The following is a 16,065-nucleotide window of genomic DNA, read 5'->3' as shown; positions in this document are numbered from 1 at the left end:
CATTACACACGTTTATTGGTTGGAGGCTGATCTGAATGTAAGCTTACTGTCGATTGTAAGAAAGTGTTGGACTGAATAACGTTTTGAAAAATGAGACATACATAGGCGAATAATAAGATAAGCATTGATTTATCACATAGATAGGAATCATTTTTTATTTCATGCCAACTTGGTTTTTGCTGAAAATGGTCTTCTTCACTCTTACTCTATTATGCTTCTTTTATGGTGTCTTTTTTGTGGAGCATGCAAATCATATTATGGGTTTCTAAAGACGTGTGGGCGAGTAAATGATGACAGAATTCAAAGTTTCTTTTCAGTTCTCATAATTAAACATCCAGGTAAGCGAGCACACCATGCGTCTTTGTCCGGCTTGATATTCAGGAAGGAAATTGAATGAGCATCCTATACAGTATACAGCAGCACCACGTTTCTGATTACCTGATGTAAAAAAATTAAGCTTTTAAACCTTACCAGCTCAGCATCTGGTAATAGGATTTGTGTGCAAGTGTTTGTGTGAAGGGAAGTATATTCACCAGCCCCCTCTGCTGGTAAAATTATACCATGAGCGTTTATATCTAAAGGTAGCAGGTCTTTCCAAGAAAAAAAAAAAAGATTTTATCATGACTCAGCTAAGGTATCCATAGCAACTAAAAAGATCTTCAATTCCATTTTTCCCCCACAGCTCTTTTTATCTATCTATCTATCTATCTATCTATCTATCTATCTATCTATCTATCTATCTATCTATCTATCTATCTATCTATCTATCTATCTATCTATCTATCTATCTATCCACACACTGAATGAAGCTCCTGCTCACTCTCTGTTTTCTGAATTTCTAGGTTTCTGATTGTTTTGGGATGCCTGATTCTGTCAATTTTAACAACGTTCAAAGAGCATGAGAAAGATTCGGCTCACTGGCTGGTGATTCTGGTGAGTGTGTGCCTTCTGTTCATAATCTGTGAGATTGAATGGTTGAGAGGAATGTGACTGAATGTTTCTCGTCCTGTAGGAGACATTTACAATCTTTATTTTTGGAGGCGAGTTTGCATTGAGGATATGGGCCGCCGGCTGCTGCTGTCGATATAAGGGCTGGAGAGGACGGCTCAAATTCGCCCGCAAACCGCTGTGTGTCTTGGGTGAGTTAAACACACTGACCCAAACAAACACAGTCACACTGGAACATACACGCACAGTATGCACATACTCAACTACATTCAAACATTTGGGAGTTTTTTTTAAATAAAGTCATTTAATTCAGCAAAGACACATTAAATTTATCAAAAGTGTTCTATTTCAAATAAAAGCTGTTTTCTGAACTTTCCATTCATCAATAATCCTGAAAAATGTGTTACAGTTTCCATAACAATATTAAGCACCACAGCTGCTTTCAACATTGAAGATAAGAAACGTTTCTTGAAAATTAAATCAGCATATTAGAATCTTTTCTGAAGAATCATGTGACACTGAAGATTGGAGTAAAAATGCTGAAAATTCAGCTTTGCCATTGGAGGAATAAATTAAATTGTAAAATATATTCCAATAAAATTGTATTGTTTTAAATTGCAATAATATTTCACAATATTACTATTTTTATTGTATTTTTTAATCAAATACATGCAGCTTTAATGAGCATAAGAGGCTATATGTTCTCTGTGTTGTCAGATATCTTTGTACTGATTGCTTCGGTGCCGGTGGTTGCTGTACGAAACCAGGGAAATGTGTTGGCCACGTCGCTGCGCAGTCTGCGCTTCTTGCAGATCCTTCGAATGCTACGAATGGACCGCCGCGGAGGTACCTGGAAACTGCTGGGATCTGCAATATACACACACAGCAAGGTATTCTCACACATGATGTGATGTACGCCAACAGGTCATTCCCTCTTGATCAACATCTAAGAGCACGTCTTGCTTGTTCAAATCATGTCAAGCATGCTCAAATAAACCCATGGGGTCGGCAATGTGCACACAATCCCAAATAGACACACAGTAATTCCTCAAAAATGCTATGGTCTGCGATACACAGACATTCAAAGTACATACGCAAGCAAAAACAATCAGATATCAGTGTCTGGTGATGTTTGATCTCAGTACTGCTGTGTGTGTGTGTGTGTGTGTGTTTCCCGGCTGTGTGTGCGGTCAGGAACTGATTACAGCGTGGTACATCGGCTTCCTGTCATTGATCCTGGCTTCTTTCCTGGTGTACCTGGTTGAGAAGGATGATGTCACGGTAGAGCCATCATACAGCGAGGGCCCCTCAACAACACCAGCCCCACAGGACTTTGACACCTATGCAGACGCCCTCTGGTGGGGACTGGTGAGAAAGACACACTGCACTTGCATTCAGAACTTCAAGTTGATTTGAGAATGCCTTTTAAATGAATTCAAACTGAGCTAGCAAACTCAGATTTTGGATATAAGGAAGTAAATATCTATCTATCTATCTATCTATCTATCTATCTATGACTAGAATATTTATATATAATATATATACAGTTCCACCACTCTATTGTACAGTAGCACCATTTTTTTGATACTCCATCATTTTTTGAGATGCTCATTTTTTAAATTCATACACTTTGAAGGCCACTTTAAAGTTTGTACCAAGCTGACATTATTATTATTATTATTATTATTATTATTTTTTTTTTTTTTTTTAAATCTTCTTCTTCTCCTTATTATTTTTAAAGCAAATATGTGTAAAAGCAAATATATACATCATCTGAAAGCTGAATAAATAAACTTTGTTTTATTAGGATCAGACAATATTTGGCTGGAATAATCTGGAATCTGAGGGAGCAAAAAAATCGAAATAATGAGGAAATCTTTAAAGTTGTCCAAATAAAGTTCTTAGCAATGCATATTACTAATAAAAAAATATATTAGTAAAATATATTTTACTAATATATTAGTAACATATTTATGATAGGAAATTTACAAAATATCTTCATGGAACATGATCTTTGCTTAATATCCCAATGATTTTTGGCATAAAAGAAAAATCGATCGTTTTGACCCATGCAGTGTTTTTTTTTTCAATCTTTACAAATATACCCCAGCGACTTAAGACTGGTTTTGTGCTCCAGGATCACATATATTATACTGTAGCTTGACTGAATAAAATCAGCTCTACAATTATAATTAAGATACATTTTGTTAGCATTTTTGAGATGCTTAAAAGCTTTCCTCCATGATGAAAACCAAAAGTAAATTTAATAGAAAAGAAAATCTGAACCATTGTGTCACAAGTTCAAAAGCGTTTTTCTTTTTAAATGCACAGCATTTCTTTTGACGACAGCTCCATTAACACTACCATTTGTGATGGTTTTATAGCAGCCCCATTTATACCACCTTTGTGACACTAAAAGCAGCTCCATTAATGCAACCTTTTTAATGGTTTTACAGCTCAAGTACTTTGATAGCCTCTTAGCCGTGTTAGCCTTAATCACACTGATGACATATGATTTCACTCTTGTGTCAGATCACCTTGACAACCATCGGTTACGGTGACAAGACCCCAAAGACGTGGGCAGGGCGTCTTCTGGCCGGGACCTTCGCTCTTATTGGTGTGTCGTTTTTTGCTCTTCCAGCAGTGAGTACAGCTTCTTTTTTGTCTAAAATGAATTTGTGCTTTAACAAATTATAGTGTGATTGCGAGACTATCCACCTTATTTTTAACGTAAGAGCAGGTATGGCCATTTGTAACTCACAGTGGCATCTGCTTCCAGTTATTATTCTAGCTCGACAAAAACTATACTGCAAACATTGAATTTATTCACTCATTTTATACAAAATATTACTGACACAACTCCTTATTTGCATCTTTAACTACACAGTGTCGTGTGAACAGCAAATCAGTCACTGATATCAGTCTCCCAAGACTTAACTCTATTGAAAAAAATGTAAGCAAATTCTGGTTAGGTACTTTTTGAAGCATTGAAGCTGGTTTGTTTTCTAATTGCTTGTTTTCAAAAAAGGCCTCTAACACTATTCTTTTTCTATTCTATCTACTTGTTTTCTTATATATATATATATATATATATATATATATACAGTGGGGCTCGAAAGTTTGGGCACCCCTTGCAGAATCTGTGAAAATGCGAGTAATTTTCAAAAAATAAGAGAGATCATACTAAATGCATGTTATATTTTATTTAGTACTGTCCTGAGTAAGATATTGTACATAAAAGATATTAACATTTAGTCCACAATACAAAAAAAAAATGCTGAAATTATTAAATAACCCCACTCAAAAGTTTGGGAACCCTTGGTTCTTAGTACTGTGTTCTGTTACCTGATGATCCTCGACTGTCTTTCTGTTTTGTGATGGTTGTGCATGAGTCCCTTGTTTGTTCTGAACAGTTAAACTGAGCAGCGTTCTTCAGAAAAATCTTTAAGGTCCTGCAGATTCTTCAGTTTTCCAGCATCTTTACATATTTGAACCCTTTCCAGCAGTGACTTTATGATTTTGAGATGCACCTTATCACACTGAGGACATTTGAGGGACTCAAACACAACTATTTAAAAAGATTCAAACATTCACTGATGATCCAGACGGAAACAAGATGCATGAAGAGCTGGGGGGTGAAAACTTTTGAACACGATGAAGATGGCCAAATTTTGTTGAAATATAATTTTTTTAAATTTAGTTCTGCCCTTCGTAAGCAACAGAAGATACTTGTATGTTTCCCGGTACACAAATTAAGTACAATTTACCTTGATCTTCAAATTCCAAAAGTTTTCTCTTAATGCAGCTCTTCATGCATCTTGTTTCCTTCAGGAGCATCAGTGAATGTTTGAATCTTTTTAAATAGTTGTGTTTGAGTCCCTCAAATGTCCTCAGTGTGATAAGATGTATCTCAAAATCATAAAGTCACTGCTGGAAAGGGTTCAAATATGCAAAGATGCTGGAAAACTGAAGAAACTGCAGGACCTTAAAGATTTTTCTGAAGAACGCTGCTCAGTTTAACTGTTCAGAACAAACAAGGGACTCGTGCACAACCATCACAAAACAGAAAGACAGTCGAGGATCATCAGGTAACAGAACACAGTAGCTACTAAGAACCAAGGGTTCCCAAACTTTTGAGTGGGGTTATTTTAATAATTTCAGCATTTATTTTGTCTTGTGGACTAAATGTTAATATCTTTTATGTACAATATCTTATTCAGGACAGTACTAAATAAAAAATAACACGCATTTAGTATGATCTCTTATTTTTTGAAAATTACTCATATTTTCACAGATTCTGCAAGGGGTGCCCAAACTTTCGATCCCCACTGTATATATATATATACACCTTGCTACATGTACTGCGTTCGGCTAACCGAGACTTGTTGTAGAACTAGCATATTATTGCTCTTTTGCTGGTTTTGAGCGTTTCTATTGTCCTCATTTTGATAAAGCGTCTGCTAAATGACTACATGTAAATGTAACATCATTCAGTTGGGAAGTGGTTAGGTATGATAGTATGCTATTTAAAAAATAGCCTACCAGTTTATGCTGAAGTCTGGTTATGTTTGTAGGGTATTCTCGGTTCTGGGTTGGCTCTGAAAGTTCAGGAACAGCACAGACAGAAACACTTTGAGAAACGCAGAAATCCTGCAGCTTCATTAATACAGGTAACCAGAAACCAACTTAAATCAGCATTAAATTCACCCCTTTAGGCTCATTCCTCAACTGCACATCTGCTTAATATTCAATACTGAATATTGATTTCAGGCTGCATGGAGATACTACTCCACCAACCCCGTCAGAGACGATCTCATCGCCACATGGAGATTCTATGAAACTGTGATCTCTCTGCCATGCTTCAGGTATCATACACATTGCTCAAAAAAAAAATCATTTGAATATATTTTAGTTTACAAGGACTTGCCTTTATGTTGGTCATCATCATGATTTCATGTTATGCCTGGGATGTTTTATGATTTCACAGATACTCATGACAGATTTCACTTGTTTTATTCTCATGCATCTCTTTTTAATGTTCATTTATTTTGTTTATTTCCATATGTGTGTGTGTGTCTGCATGCAGAGACAGCATCATCTAGAGATCTGCTAGAGGTTACAGGGAGGTACTCACACCTGTGCGTGGACAATTTCCTTTTCCATCCTAATTGTAAAAATTATTTGGTTGGAGCCTGAATACAAGTGTATTAATATAAGAGTAAAATAAGCAAGATTTGAGCAGATTTCTATCTTCTTAAAATGTGAAATTAGCTTTCAGTAAATCAGTGCCAAATATGGTGCTTGTTTGATTATTTCTAGAATTAACGCAGTCTCAGATAATCACTACTGACTATCCGGGAGAGGGACAAATTTATACAAATATAGGTCAATTTGACAATTTTAAGAGCCCTGCCAAAAAAGTGGACACTACTGTAATAAATGTAATTTATTTGTTGTTAAAAAAAAATCTTTCAAAAAACACAAAAATGACAGAATGCCTTCGATGAATTAATGAATGAGTTTGGGAGCAAGACTTATTTATTACTATTAACTAAAACTTTTAAATACATTTCCATTATCGGAAATAACACAAAAATAAAATAAGATTGAAATATTCAAGAAAAACATTAAATAGAAAATAGGAACGTTGCTTTGGCAACGAACTGAAACAAATGGCCAACTTGAAATAGATAAAAACAAAAACTGAAATAAATCTAAATCTAAGTCCAAATAGTAATTATTATTAAATATAAAAATAAAAGTCTTCTTTAAAATCCCTTTTAATGCAGCATTTATTCATACTGCTCCCTTACTGACACTTGGCATTGTGATTTCAGTTAGTAACTTATAACTAGCAACCGATAAGCAAACTATACCTTCCTCATTCTGTTGATTTGTTTAATAATTTCTGGTATGTAAAAGATTAAACACAGAATTATTGACCAATATTACCAGTTATATGAATATACTTTTGTCCAAGTGTATACCCAAACACACTGCAAATGAAGAGAGTTTTGTACTCATAAATGTGACCCTGGAGCACAAAACCTTAAGTCGCTGGGGTATATTTGTAGCAATAGCTAAAAAAACATTGCATGGGTCAAAATTATTTTTCTTTTATGGCAAAAATCATTAGGATATTAAGTAAAGATCATGTTCCATCAAGATGTTTTGTAAATTTCCTACCGTAAATATATCAAAACTTAATTTTTGATAAGTAATATGCATTGCTAAGAATTTATTTGGAAAATTTCAGATGATTTGAAAACTTTAAATGATGTATAAATCTCAGTTTTGAAAAATTGACAATTAAGATTTAAGGGTTTTGTGGTCCAGGGTCACAAATGTGATCTGGTCAAACTAAACGTGAGTTGTTTCTATCACCTGCAGGAAGGAGCCTCTTGAGGTTATGGCTAGGTAAGTCACTCTCTCTCATTCCCTCGGTCTCTCGCTCACTATTTTAAAGATTTACAGCATCTCTGGGAAGTGTGAGATTAATGAATCTGCGAAATGTGTTTCCTTAAATAACTCCTAATAACCACCACCTCCATTAATTCAGTGCCAGAGGCGTAATGACCAGCAGTGCGTTCCTGTGTGTGTGTGTGTGTGAGAGAGAGAGAGAGATCGTGAGAGCTCGTTTCTCAGTTCGGGGACACGTGGACAGTAGTTCTATATGTGATATTACCGGGTCCATTAGAAAAGAGTGAATTATGGATCACTGATAGATGACGGTGTCAGAGCAGAGCGAGGGAGAGGGAACATGAGTGTGTGTGGGAGAATCTAATGGACGACTGGATGTGTGACGTCTGTGTCACTAAGGAAAATGATAGGAACTGTTATTAGCGATCTAAGCATGAAGAGCCATGACAAAGATGGACTGCGTATATAATAATAAGTATCAGTTGTCCTTGACCTGGACACTGGCCTGACAGGCCATTTGTTAAAAGATGGAAGATTTACAGATAGAAACAGAGAGAGAGTTGGACTGAGTGAGTGCTGGGCTTGTTTGTAGCACCTGACCCGAGACCTGTAATCCATGTTCAGTCCAGATCAGAGATCAGATTACACATTAATACTGCTAATACATTAGTGCAAAACACACAGCTACACAAATACACACCTGCGCGAATATCCACATACACTGGGAAACTTGTAGCCTGACATTATCCCTACTGTTGACCCACCAAGCAAGTCCACATGGAGAAACCAAACCATACAGTACATGCACACTTTTACTCTAATATTATGGTAAAGACTTTTGCGTTCACTTCAAAAAATGCCTTTTCTCCACCTGAGGGTTGGAATCAAGAACTGTTTTTTTTCTTCTGAACTGGTTCTTCATTTTCTTGATGTTTGGTTTTGCTAACTGTTCTTGAATGTCTAAATATAAAAACAAATAGAAAGTCCACATTTCTATTGCATTGTCCTCTTAGTCCAGTATAGTCCCATTCAGGAACAAATGACTCTTATGAACTGATTCTTTTGAGTGAATCAGTTGAAATGACTGACAGATATGACCTACAGAGTTAAATTTTTTGATAAAAATAATAAAAGTTACCAGAATATGGAGCCCATATTGGGACACAGAGATATTATATTGTTATAGAGGTTTTCGCATTCGCTCACAAAACTTGGCTTCTTTTGCAAAGGTATTGCATTCTCCTAAGAAACTATGCATTCACAAAATGTCTGTTTTCTCTCGTTAATGTATTTGCTTCTATTAGCACTGTTTCTCATTATTTTTTCTCTTATTTCTGTTTTGCAAGGGCATGCAAATATTCTCAGGGGAAAGAAAAATATTTGTGAAAGATTAAAACTTTAATGGGGAACACAAAGTTTCTCAGGAGAATGCTAAATATTTGCAAGCAAATGCAAACTTTATCATAGGAAAGCTAACACATTTTTTTTTTTTAAGGAACACAAAAGTTTGCAAGAAAATCCATTATTTAGCATTATTGTTTAGTTAAACTAATTATTGAAAGAATGAGTTGCTTTTACAAAAGTGCTCAGTAAAAGAATCAATTATGGATTAGCTTAGTTGAATCAGATTCCTTATGACTTCATTTCCTGACCGATACGTTAAGCCAAACCTTCACACAACCTTTCTGCACTTCAACATTTTTATTAAAACATTGTCTAGTATGCAGTTCATTTCAGGTCTTAACATCCATTTACAGTTATTTTGTTCCCACAATGTAAGCAAAACCTGACCCACTGGTACAAATACACACACACACACACACACACTTACAAACAAAGCCAAATGGCTGGGAAACCTGCAGCCTGACATTATCAATGACCTACTAAAACAAGTCCGAAATGGAGAAACTGGACCATACACACGCTATTAAGTAGCTTGTGATATTATGCTCCATTCATTTTTTTTCATGTGAAATCTATGCATTGATTCTCTTCCTGTCTGTTCTCACGTTTTCACTGCTTTCCTGTATGTCCCATGAATCTACAACACACACACATAAACACACAAAGTCATTTTCAATCATTAAAACCTTCTCAGACCGTTTGAATCGACTGTAGACAGATTGTGTTTTGTGTGTGTGTGTGGGAAAGTGTTGTATCAGTAATGGTTGGTAATAAGCTGTAATTGTGGAGTATTTCAAGATGTTTCAGTCCCTCTCACCACTTCAATCTCCTTCTTTTCACTGTACTCAAGAGATACTGTGTGTGCCGCAGCACATAGACTGTGTGTGTGTCCATCCTTGGGGACCCTTCACAAGAGAATGCCCTGCGTTGTTTCTTTGGAAGGGTTCAGTTTCTCCTGCAGGAAGAGAGAGAGCGAGTGTGTGTGTGTGTGTGTGTGTGTGCAGGGCCGCATTAAGACTAACAGATTCCCCAAGGCTTTAGCTCTTACGGAGGGCCCTGTTCACCTTTGCCTATACCTACAGCCTGCATACTCATATTAAACTAGAAAAGTAAAGTAAATTTATTTTTGAATTTTCAGCAGCCATTACGACATTCAGAAATCATTATAACATGATTTGGTGCTCAAGAAATATATTTCTTCTTATTATAAGAGTTGTTTACATTTTTCCATTTATTTGAAATAGAAGTCTATATATAAAGTTTATATATATAAACCATATTTCAATGGGGGAAAAAAAATATTTTGTTAACTTGACCTGTGTTTTATGACACTATTATCATCCATTCCTCTCCCATTTCTGATTTCTAACTGACAAAGACTCTGTTTTGTCTTTTGAGGAACACTCAATAAGAATTACAAAATGATAAAGAATGCTAAATGTGTTCAGAGCTCTGAGATTCAACTCATCTTTTATTCTGTCTCTTCTTCAGTCAGAAGTTGAGTTTGTTGGAACGTGTGCGGCTGTCGACCCCGAGACCGTCGACGGTCAGGGCTCGTGTGATGATGCCTGCTGCCAATCCTGAAAGTGTGTCAGGGAACTGCGGGCCAGCAGAGGTGGTTGAGGAGAGTCCATCAAAAGAGGGCAAACCAGCAGGGTTCAGTAACAGAGAGAGATTCCGAACTGCTTTCAGAATGAAGGCCTATGCCCTGAGACAGAGCTCTGAGGGTATGCCACACTCCCAAACACACACACCTCATTCACATACTGAAGATGCATTTACTCAAGCTGAATTCTTTAAAGTACTTAACTTTTAACTTGTGCATACTTAGAAAAAACAGTACACAGTACTTGAACAGTTAATATGCATACTCAGTATACATAAATACACACTCTTAGCAATTTACACACTAAAATAATATATATACTCCTATAAATGCATATGTATACCAATGCAATTAATCTAATCTTGTTTTATTGTGTCACTGTAGATACAGGAGGTCTGCCTGACCCCACTCCTGAGGAGAGGGGCTTCCCGCCAGATATACTGCTGGAGGAGATGATTCCAACTCTCAAATTAGTCATAAGAGCGCTGCGGTACACAAATATTAAATCTCGTGTCCATAACCCTTAAAAACCACTTGTGATCTTTTTACAATTTTTCTTTCTTTATTTTTCTAATTCTCATTCTTTTGTTTGTTTTCTTTTTCTTTCATTCGTTCATTTGTTCGTTCTTTTATAATTGTTTCCAAATATTTTAATAATAATAATAATAATAATTACTTTTGAACTAAATCAGAATATTACAATGAAATCTGAAAGAAAAGACTGGTTGCTGAAAATTCAGCTTTGTCTTCGCCAGAATAATTTATAATTAAAATATTTTGAAATAGAAAACTTTTCAGTTGTAATTGCACACCAAATATGTCTATATATTTTTCTGTATTTTATCAAATAAATGCAGCCTTGGTGAGCATTACATTTACATTTATGCATTAAGCAGATGCTTTTATCCAAAGCAACTAACAAAAGACTTTAAAGAACTTCTCGATTTTTTTCTCGTTTTGTAGGATCATAATATTCCTTTTGAGTAAGAAGCGTTTTAAGGAGACTCTGAGGCCATATGATGTCAAGGATGTGATTGAGCAGTATTCTGCAGGACACCTGGACATGCTCACCAGAATCAAATATCTACAGACACGGTAACACACACACACACACACACACACACACACACACACACACACACACACACACACATTAAACATACACATGCACATTTTCAAAGAAATATTATAGAAAACATTTAAATTACTTTATGATTATAAAATTATATAAAATGTTTCCATTTCAAATTGTTTATTGCATCATTTTAACTGTAAAAATAATGTGATATTTGCTTGTTTGCTTCATCTGTAGACTAGATCTGATACTGACACCAGGACCACCTCTCACTCCAAAACACAAGAAACCCCAGAAAGCACCATTTCCGTACCCCACCCAGCAGTCACCTAGGTAAAAGCTCACCAAACTTTAAGAAATATTTATTTTTATTATGTTTAAGACTATATGAGTATATATTAAACAAGCTACAATATTATTTTTGCTGGAGCATAATCCTAATAAAACCGCAACCTTATTTAATAATGATGACTAATAAATCCCTATATTGAATGAAGAGCTCTGCAGGTATATCATTTATCATTTATAATTTTGTATAATTTTTATTAAATTAACTAGATGCAGCCATTCTCATTTATACCCTTTTCCTCAGATCTACATTCCCTCTCCATTTTTCTCTCTTAGACACGAGTCCTATCTTCCCAAAGCAAGCCTGCCAGATCCCGAAGACCAAAGCATGATGGGTAGATTTGTGCGGGTTGAGAGACAGGTACTGCAATCTGACAGCTGGTTGTGTGGCCTATCTAAAGTTGTTTTGCTCAACACTGTCCTCGCCTCACTCACAGGTGGAAGACATGGAGAAGAAACTGGATTTCCTGGTGGACATGCATATGCAACCCGACCTCACAGGCCCCGGACACATGACCATGGAGCGCTGCGACCCCACGTTGACCGTCAGCGTCGCAGGCGACCGCGTGTACTGCAGCTACGGCCCGCCGCCGAACAACACACCGCATTACACACACTCCGACGCCAACCCGCCCAGACCGACCGTCCTGCCCATCAGCCCACTGCCAAGCCACTCCCCGTCCTCCAACGTCAGCCAGTCGGGAGGCCGCAGGGTGGGAACGCCACTGTCGCTGTTGTCGGTCACTCACGAGGAGCTGCAACGCTCGCCCAGCGGATTCAGCATCTCCGCCGAGAAAGAGGAGGTCACGGGCAAGGCCTCAGGGTTAACAGCGGGGTCGAGCTGGGGCTGCGACCGGCGCTATTTAGCCGAGGGCGAGACGGATACAGACACTGATCCCTTCACCCCCAGCGGACCTGTTCCACCCTCATCCACCGGAGACGGGTTCCACTCCGATGGAGCGTGGGGAACACCACCCTAAAGACGCACTCACACGCACTCACTCACTCACTCTTTCTAAAGACTAGACTCTGTACAGCACAACACGACACAGACATAATACTCGTCATATCTAAATATGTATCCACGTCACGCTTTACCCCTGCAAAGCAAAGAGCACTGCATGGAATGCATGCGTTTTATCTCTAGTGGTAGACACCGCACTTGGCAGATCAAGACTGTGTGGTTATATTTGACTGGGAACTTTAAGGGAGGCGAACACAACAGATGCTATGCCATTTTTGTAAACATTTATTTTTCTATTTACACATCTTTTCATATGCATGGACTGCAGGAGTCATCCACGGAGCAGCTAAATGTATCGACATCTCCTCCGGTTTGCACTTGCTTTCGTTTCGAATATTTGGGTTTGATGAAGCTTCTTTCTCTGCACATCTTGAGCTTGTTTTTAGTTCCTTTTGCAGGTTGTACAAAGCTTTTTACTCCGGTCAGCATGAACTGCACTGTGGGACATGTCATATTTGCACCACTAGCCATTTAAGGACCAAAAGCAGAGCCTCAATTAGGAATTCCTCAACTGTTTGGCCTAAATCCAAACTATGAGCACATCCCGTCTGTGAGCGGGACATTTACTGGCCGGCTCAAAGAGTATTGCCACTGTACTGTGGGACCAGCGTTCCCATGACAACTACAGTTTCCTTACACTAACCCTACATCAATCGCACGGATCGTTCCAGGGTCAATTTACTATGGGAAATTATCAAACTTTATCCTTAGACAGCAGAATCATTTTTTTTTTACATCGACCAGTTTACTTAACAAATTACAATAATTAATAGTTACACTTACTGAATGTTTTACTCCAAAACAAATACTTAGGTCTTCCAAATGGTTTCGCATTGAACAGATCCTTCATAAATTCGGTGTTCAAATGTGAATTTACTTTTTATATTTTACATTTTTTACTTCCCCAGGTTTTTGTTGATTTTTGTCATATATGATTTTTTTTACAATTGAATTTTTTTTTTTTTTAAGTACAAAGTTAAACTAAATAAAAATAACGGAAACATTATTATTATTTTTTATTAGAATTTCTGTTCATGTTTATTTTAAACTATTTGTTTATAGTTTCAGTTTTTTGTTGTTTCAGTTCACTATTACCATCCTGCCCCTGGTTATGTGTTCTGCATATCTACTTCCCTTAATTATCGAATTAATTATTTTACCATTAACAATGTCGAAATTTACTGACTATCAAGTATCAAGATAATATTTAATATCAAGATTCAAATCAAGTTCATCAGTCTGAGGTTCGAGTCATTTGTCAAGTCCAGTGTTGAACAGCTGGTCGTGTTGTTCCAGTCAGTGTTGTCTGCGTCGTTTAACATGGTTTCCCTCATCATCTCATTCACCTGGATGAAGAATTCTGATTTAATGGTGACTTGATGCTCAGTAAACCTTGCAAATATAATTTTGCAACTTGAATTTAGGAATTTAAGATAAACTGCACTAATATTAGTACTAATATCTGTATACCTGTAACAACAAAGAGTTTGAATAGAGAGAAAGAAAAAGCCATAAATTGGAAATTAGTTTTTTTTTTTTTTTTCATTTATTAGTAATTTTGACCATGGATGTTTTTTTTACATTCTTTTCTTCTCTGTTACTTTGTCTGCTATAAGCCTGGGGTTATGATGAGGTCAAGGCAGTACAATTAGGTTTAATATGGTGTCAGATGCTTAAAGTGATAGTTCACCAAATGTGGACACAAAAGATATTTTGTCTAAATAAAAAATGTTTTTGTCCATGCAAGTAAAGTCAGTTGGGTCCAAAACACAGACATTTTTTCCAACTATCTTTCTATTAGTGAGAAACAAAGTCATACAAATTTGGAACAACACGAGAGTTGAGTAAATGTTGGGTGAACTATCTCCTTAACCATCCTACAATCCTGCGATCGTGAGACTAAACAAGATAAACTCAAATAACCATGATCTCAAACCAAATACTGTTGTCATTATCCCAGAATGAACACTACAGACAACTTTTTAACTTTTTATTTCAAACTAGTCCAAGTCCATTACTATTCTCAGCTAAACCAGCTAAACTAGAAAAATGAGTCACAATCAGTCACAATAAGTCACAAATCAGCCCAATAAAGCTTGGATTAAAAACTGTCAATTATTATCTCAGACCAAACAGCTGCCCATTATAATTATTCACCTGCTCTCTGAAAGTAAGGACTGCTATCTGATTTTCTCTCGGACTACCGTCTGTTCTGATCTCAGACTACTGATGTACACAGATACACTGCTGTTTATTGTTTGTGCCTTGGCCTTTTAGAGCTCCAGTCCCTCTCTGCCGGTCATTAGGTTCTCTTCATCATGAATCAATCCTTCCATCATTTTGCTTTTTAGGCCATCCATAATCGTTTTGCTCTCGGTGGTATCAGTAAAGCAACTGTTCATTTTCCTAGGACCTATTCGGTTGTGTATTTTCCTTTTAAAAACCCAACAAATTATGTTTTCCTTCTCTACTTTTTGGTTTCAGATGAAATGATTTCACACTAGTGGCCTTCTAAGCTCTTATATTCATTCCAGTTTTTGAATAATAATCTTTATTTACATTCTGGTCAAGGCCAGGTTTTAATAGTTTAATTTGATGAGATAATATGCAAATGTTATGACGAACTTGATTTTTTTATGTTAAATCTTCAAATTGCACCAGTTAGTAATAAAGATATATTAAAATATACATTGCAGTTTTTTCTTGTTTAATTAGAAGTCCTTAATCATGCCTTTGTTTAGAGACAGATGCTGCTGCATTTAACTCAGTGTTGTTGGGGAATGTTACATTTGAAAACAAGAGTTTAGAATACAACTAGTCATGCTACATTATTACTTATTATTAAATATGACGTTTATTGTTGCACAAATGTATGTAATACCATCCAAAGATGTGGGATCTGTAAGATATTTCATGTTTTAAAGATAAAATAACTGATCTATTTTAATTAATTTTTAAACATAATTTATTCCCATGATGCAAAGCTGAATTTGGTGCTCAATATTTCTTATCAATATTATATAGGTAACTGCCCTTATGAAACAAAACTATATTGCAGTATATTGGAAAATATCATGTAAAATATTAGGCATATAGTCTTATATATGGGATTTAATATTTATTTTTTTAAGCGGCAATCATTTGTATATTTTGCAATATGTTATATAATATATGTATTATCAATATATTATTCTATGTATTTAAACATATAAAATATTAGAAAATAAAAAGGGAAAATAT

General features: G+C 36.2%; 1 protein-coding gene across 2 annotated transcripts in view; it reads left to right on the top strand.

The window, feature by feature from the left end:
* kcnq3 (potassium voltage-gated channel, KQT-like subfamily, member 3) overlaps positions 1-15,492 on the top strand; it is a 32,967-nt gene extending 17,475 nt beyond the window's left edge. For both annotated transcript variants that reach the window (XM_052547560.1, XM_052547559.1), the window contains 14 exons: positions 843-933; positions 1,013-1,139; positions 1,666-1,838; positions 2,143-2,316; positions 3,481-3,591; positions 5,523-5,618; positions 5,719-5,813; positions 7,339-7,365; positions 10,264-10,499; positions 10,763-10,868; positions 11,342-11,473; positions 11,691-11,786; positions 12,078-12,162; positions 12,239-15,492. In XM_052547560.1, coding sequence (XP_052403520.1) covers positions 843-933; positions 1,013-1,139; positions 1,666-1,838; positions 2,143-2,316; positions 3,481-3,591; positions 5,523-5,618; positions 5,719-5,813; positions 7,339-7,365; positions 10,264-10,499; positions 10,763-10,868; positions 11,342-11,473; positions 11,691-11,786; positions 12,078-12,162; positions 12,239-12,781 — 2,092 coding nt within the window. In that variant the 3' untranslated portion in view covers positions 12,782-15,492. The remainder of the gene's footprint in view (positions 1-842; positions 934-1,012; positions 1,140-1,665; positions 1,839-2,142; positions 2,317-3,480; positions 3,592-5,522; positions 5,619-5,718; positions 5,814-7,338; positions 7,366-10,263; positions 10,500-10,762; positions 10,869-11,341; positions 11,474-11,690; positions 11,787-12,077; positions 12,163-12,238) is intronic.
* Positions 15,493-16,065: the final 573 nt, after the last annotated feature.

Source organism: Carassius gibelio, chromosome B2 (genome assembly GCF_023724105.1).
Source record: "Carassius gibelio isolate Cgi1373 ecotype wild population from Czech Republic chromosome B2, carGib1.2-hapl.c, whole genome shotgun sequence".
NCBI classification, from domain to species: Eukaryota; Metazoa; Chordata; class Actinopteri; order Cypriniformes; family Cyprinidae; genus Carassius; species Carassius gibelio.
Note: the sequence above shows the minus strand (reverse complement) of the source record. Positions and strands in the feature narration are given on the sequence as shown.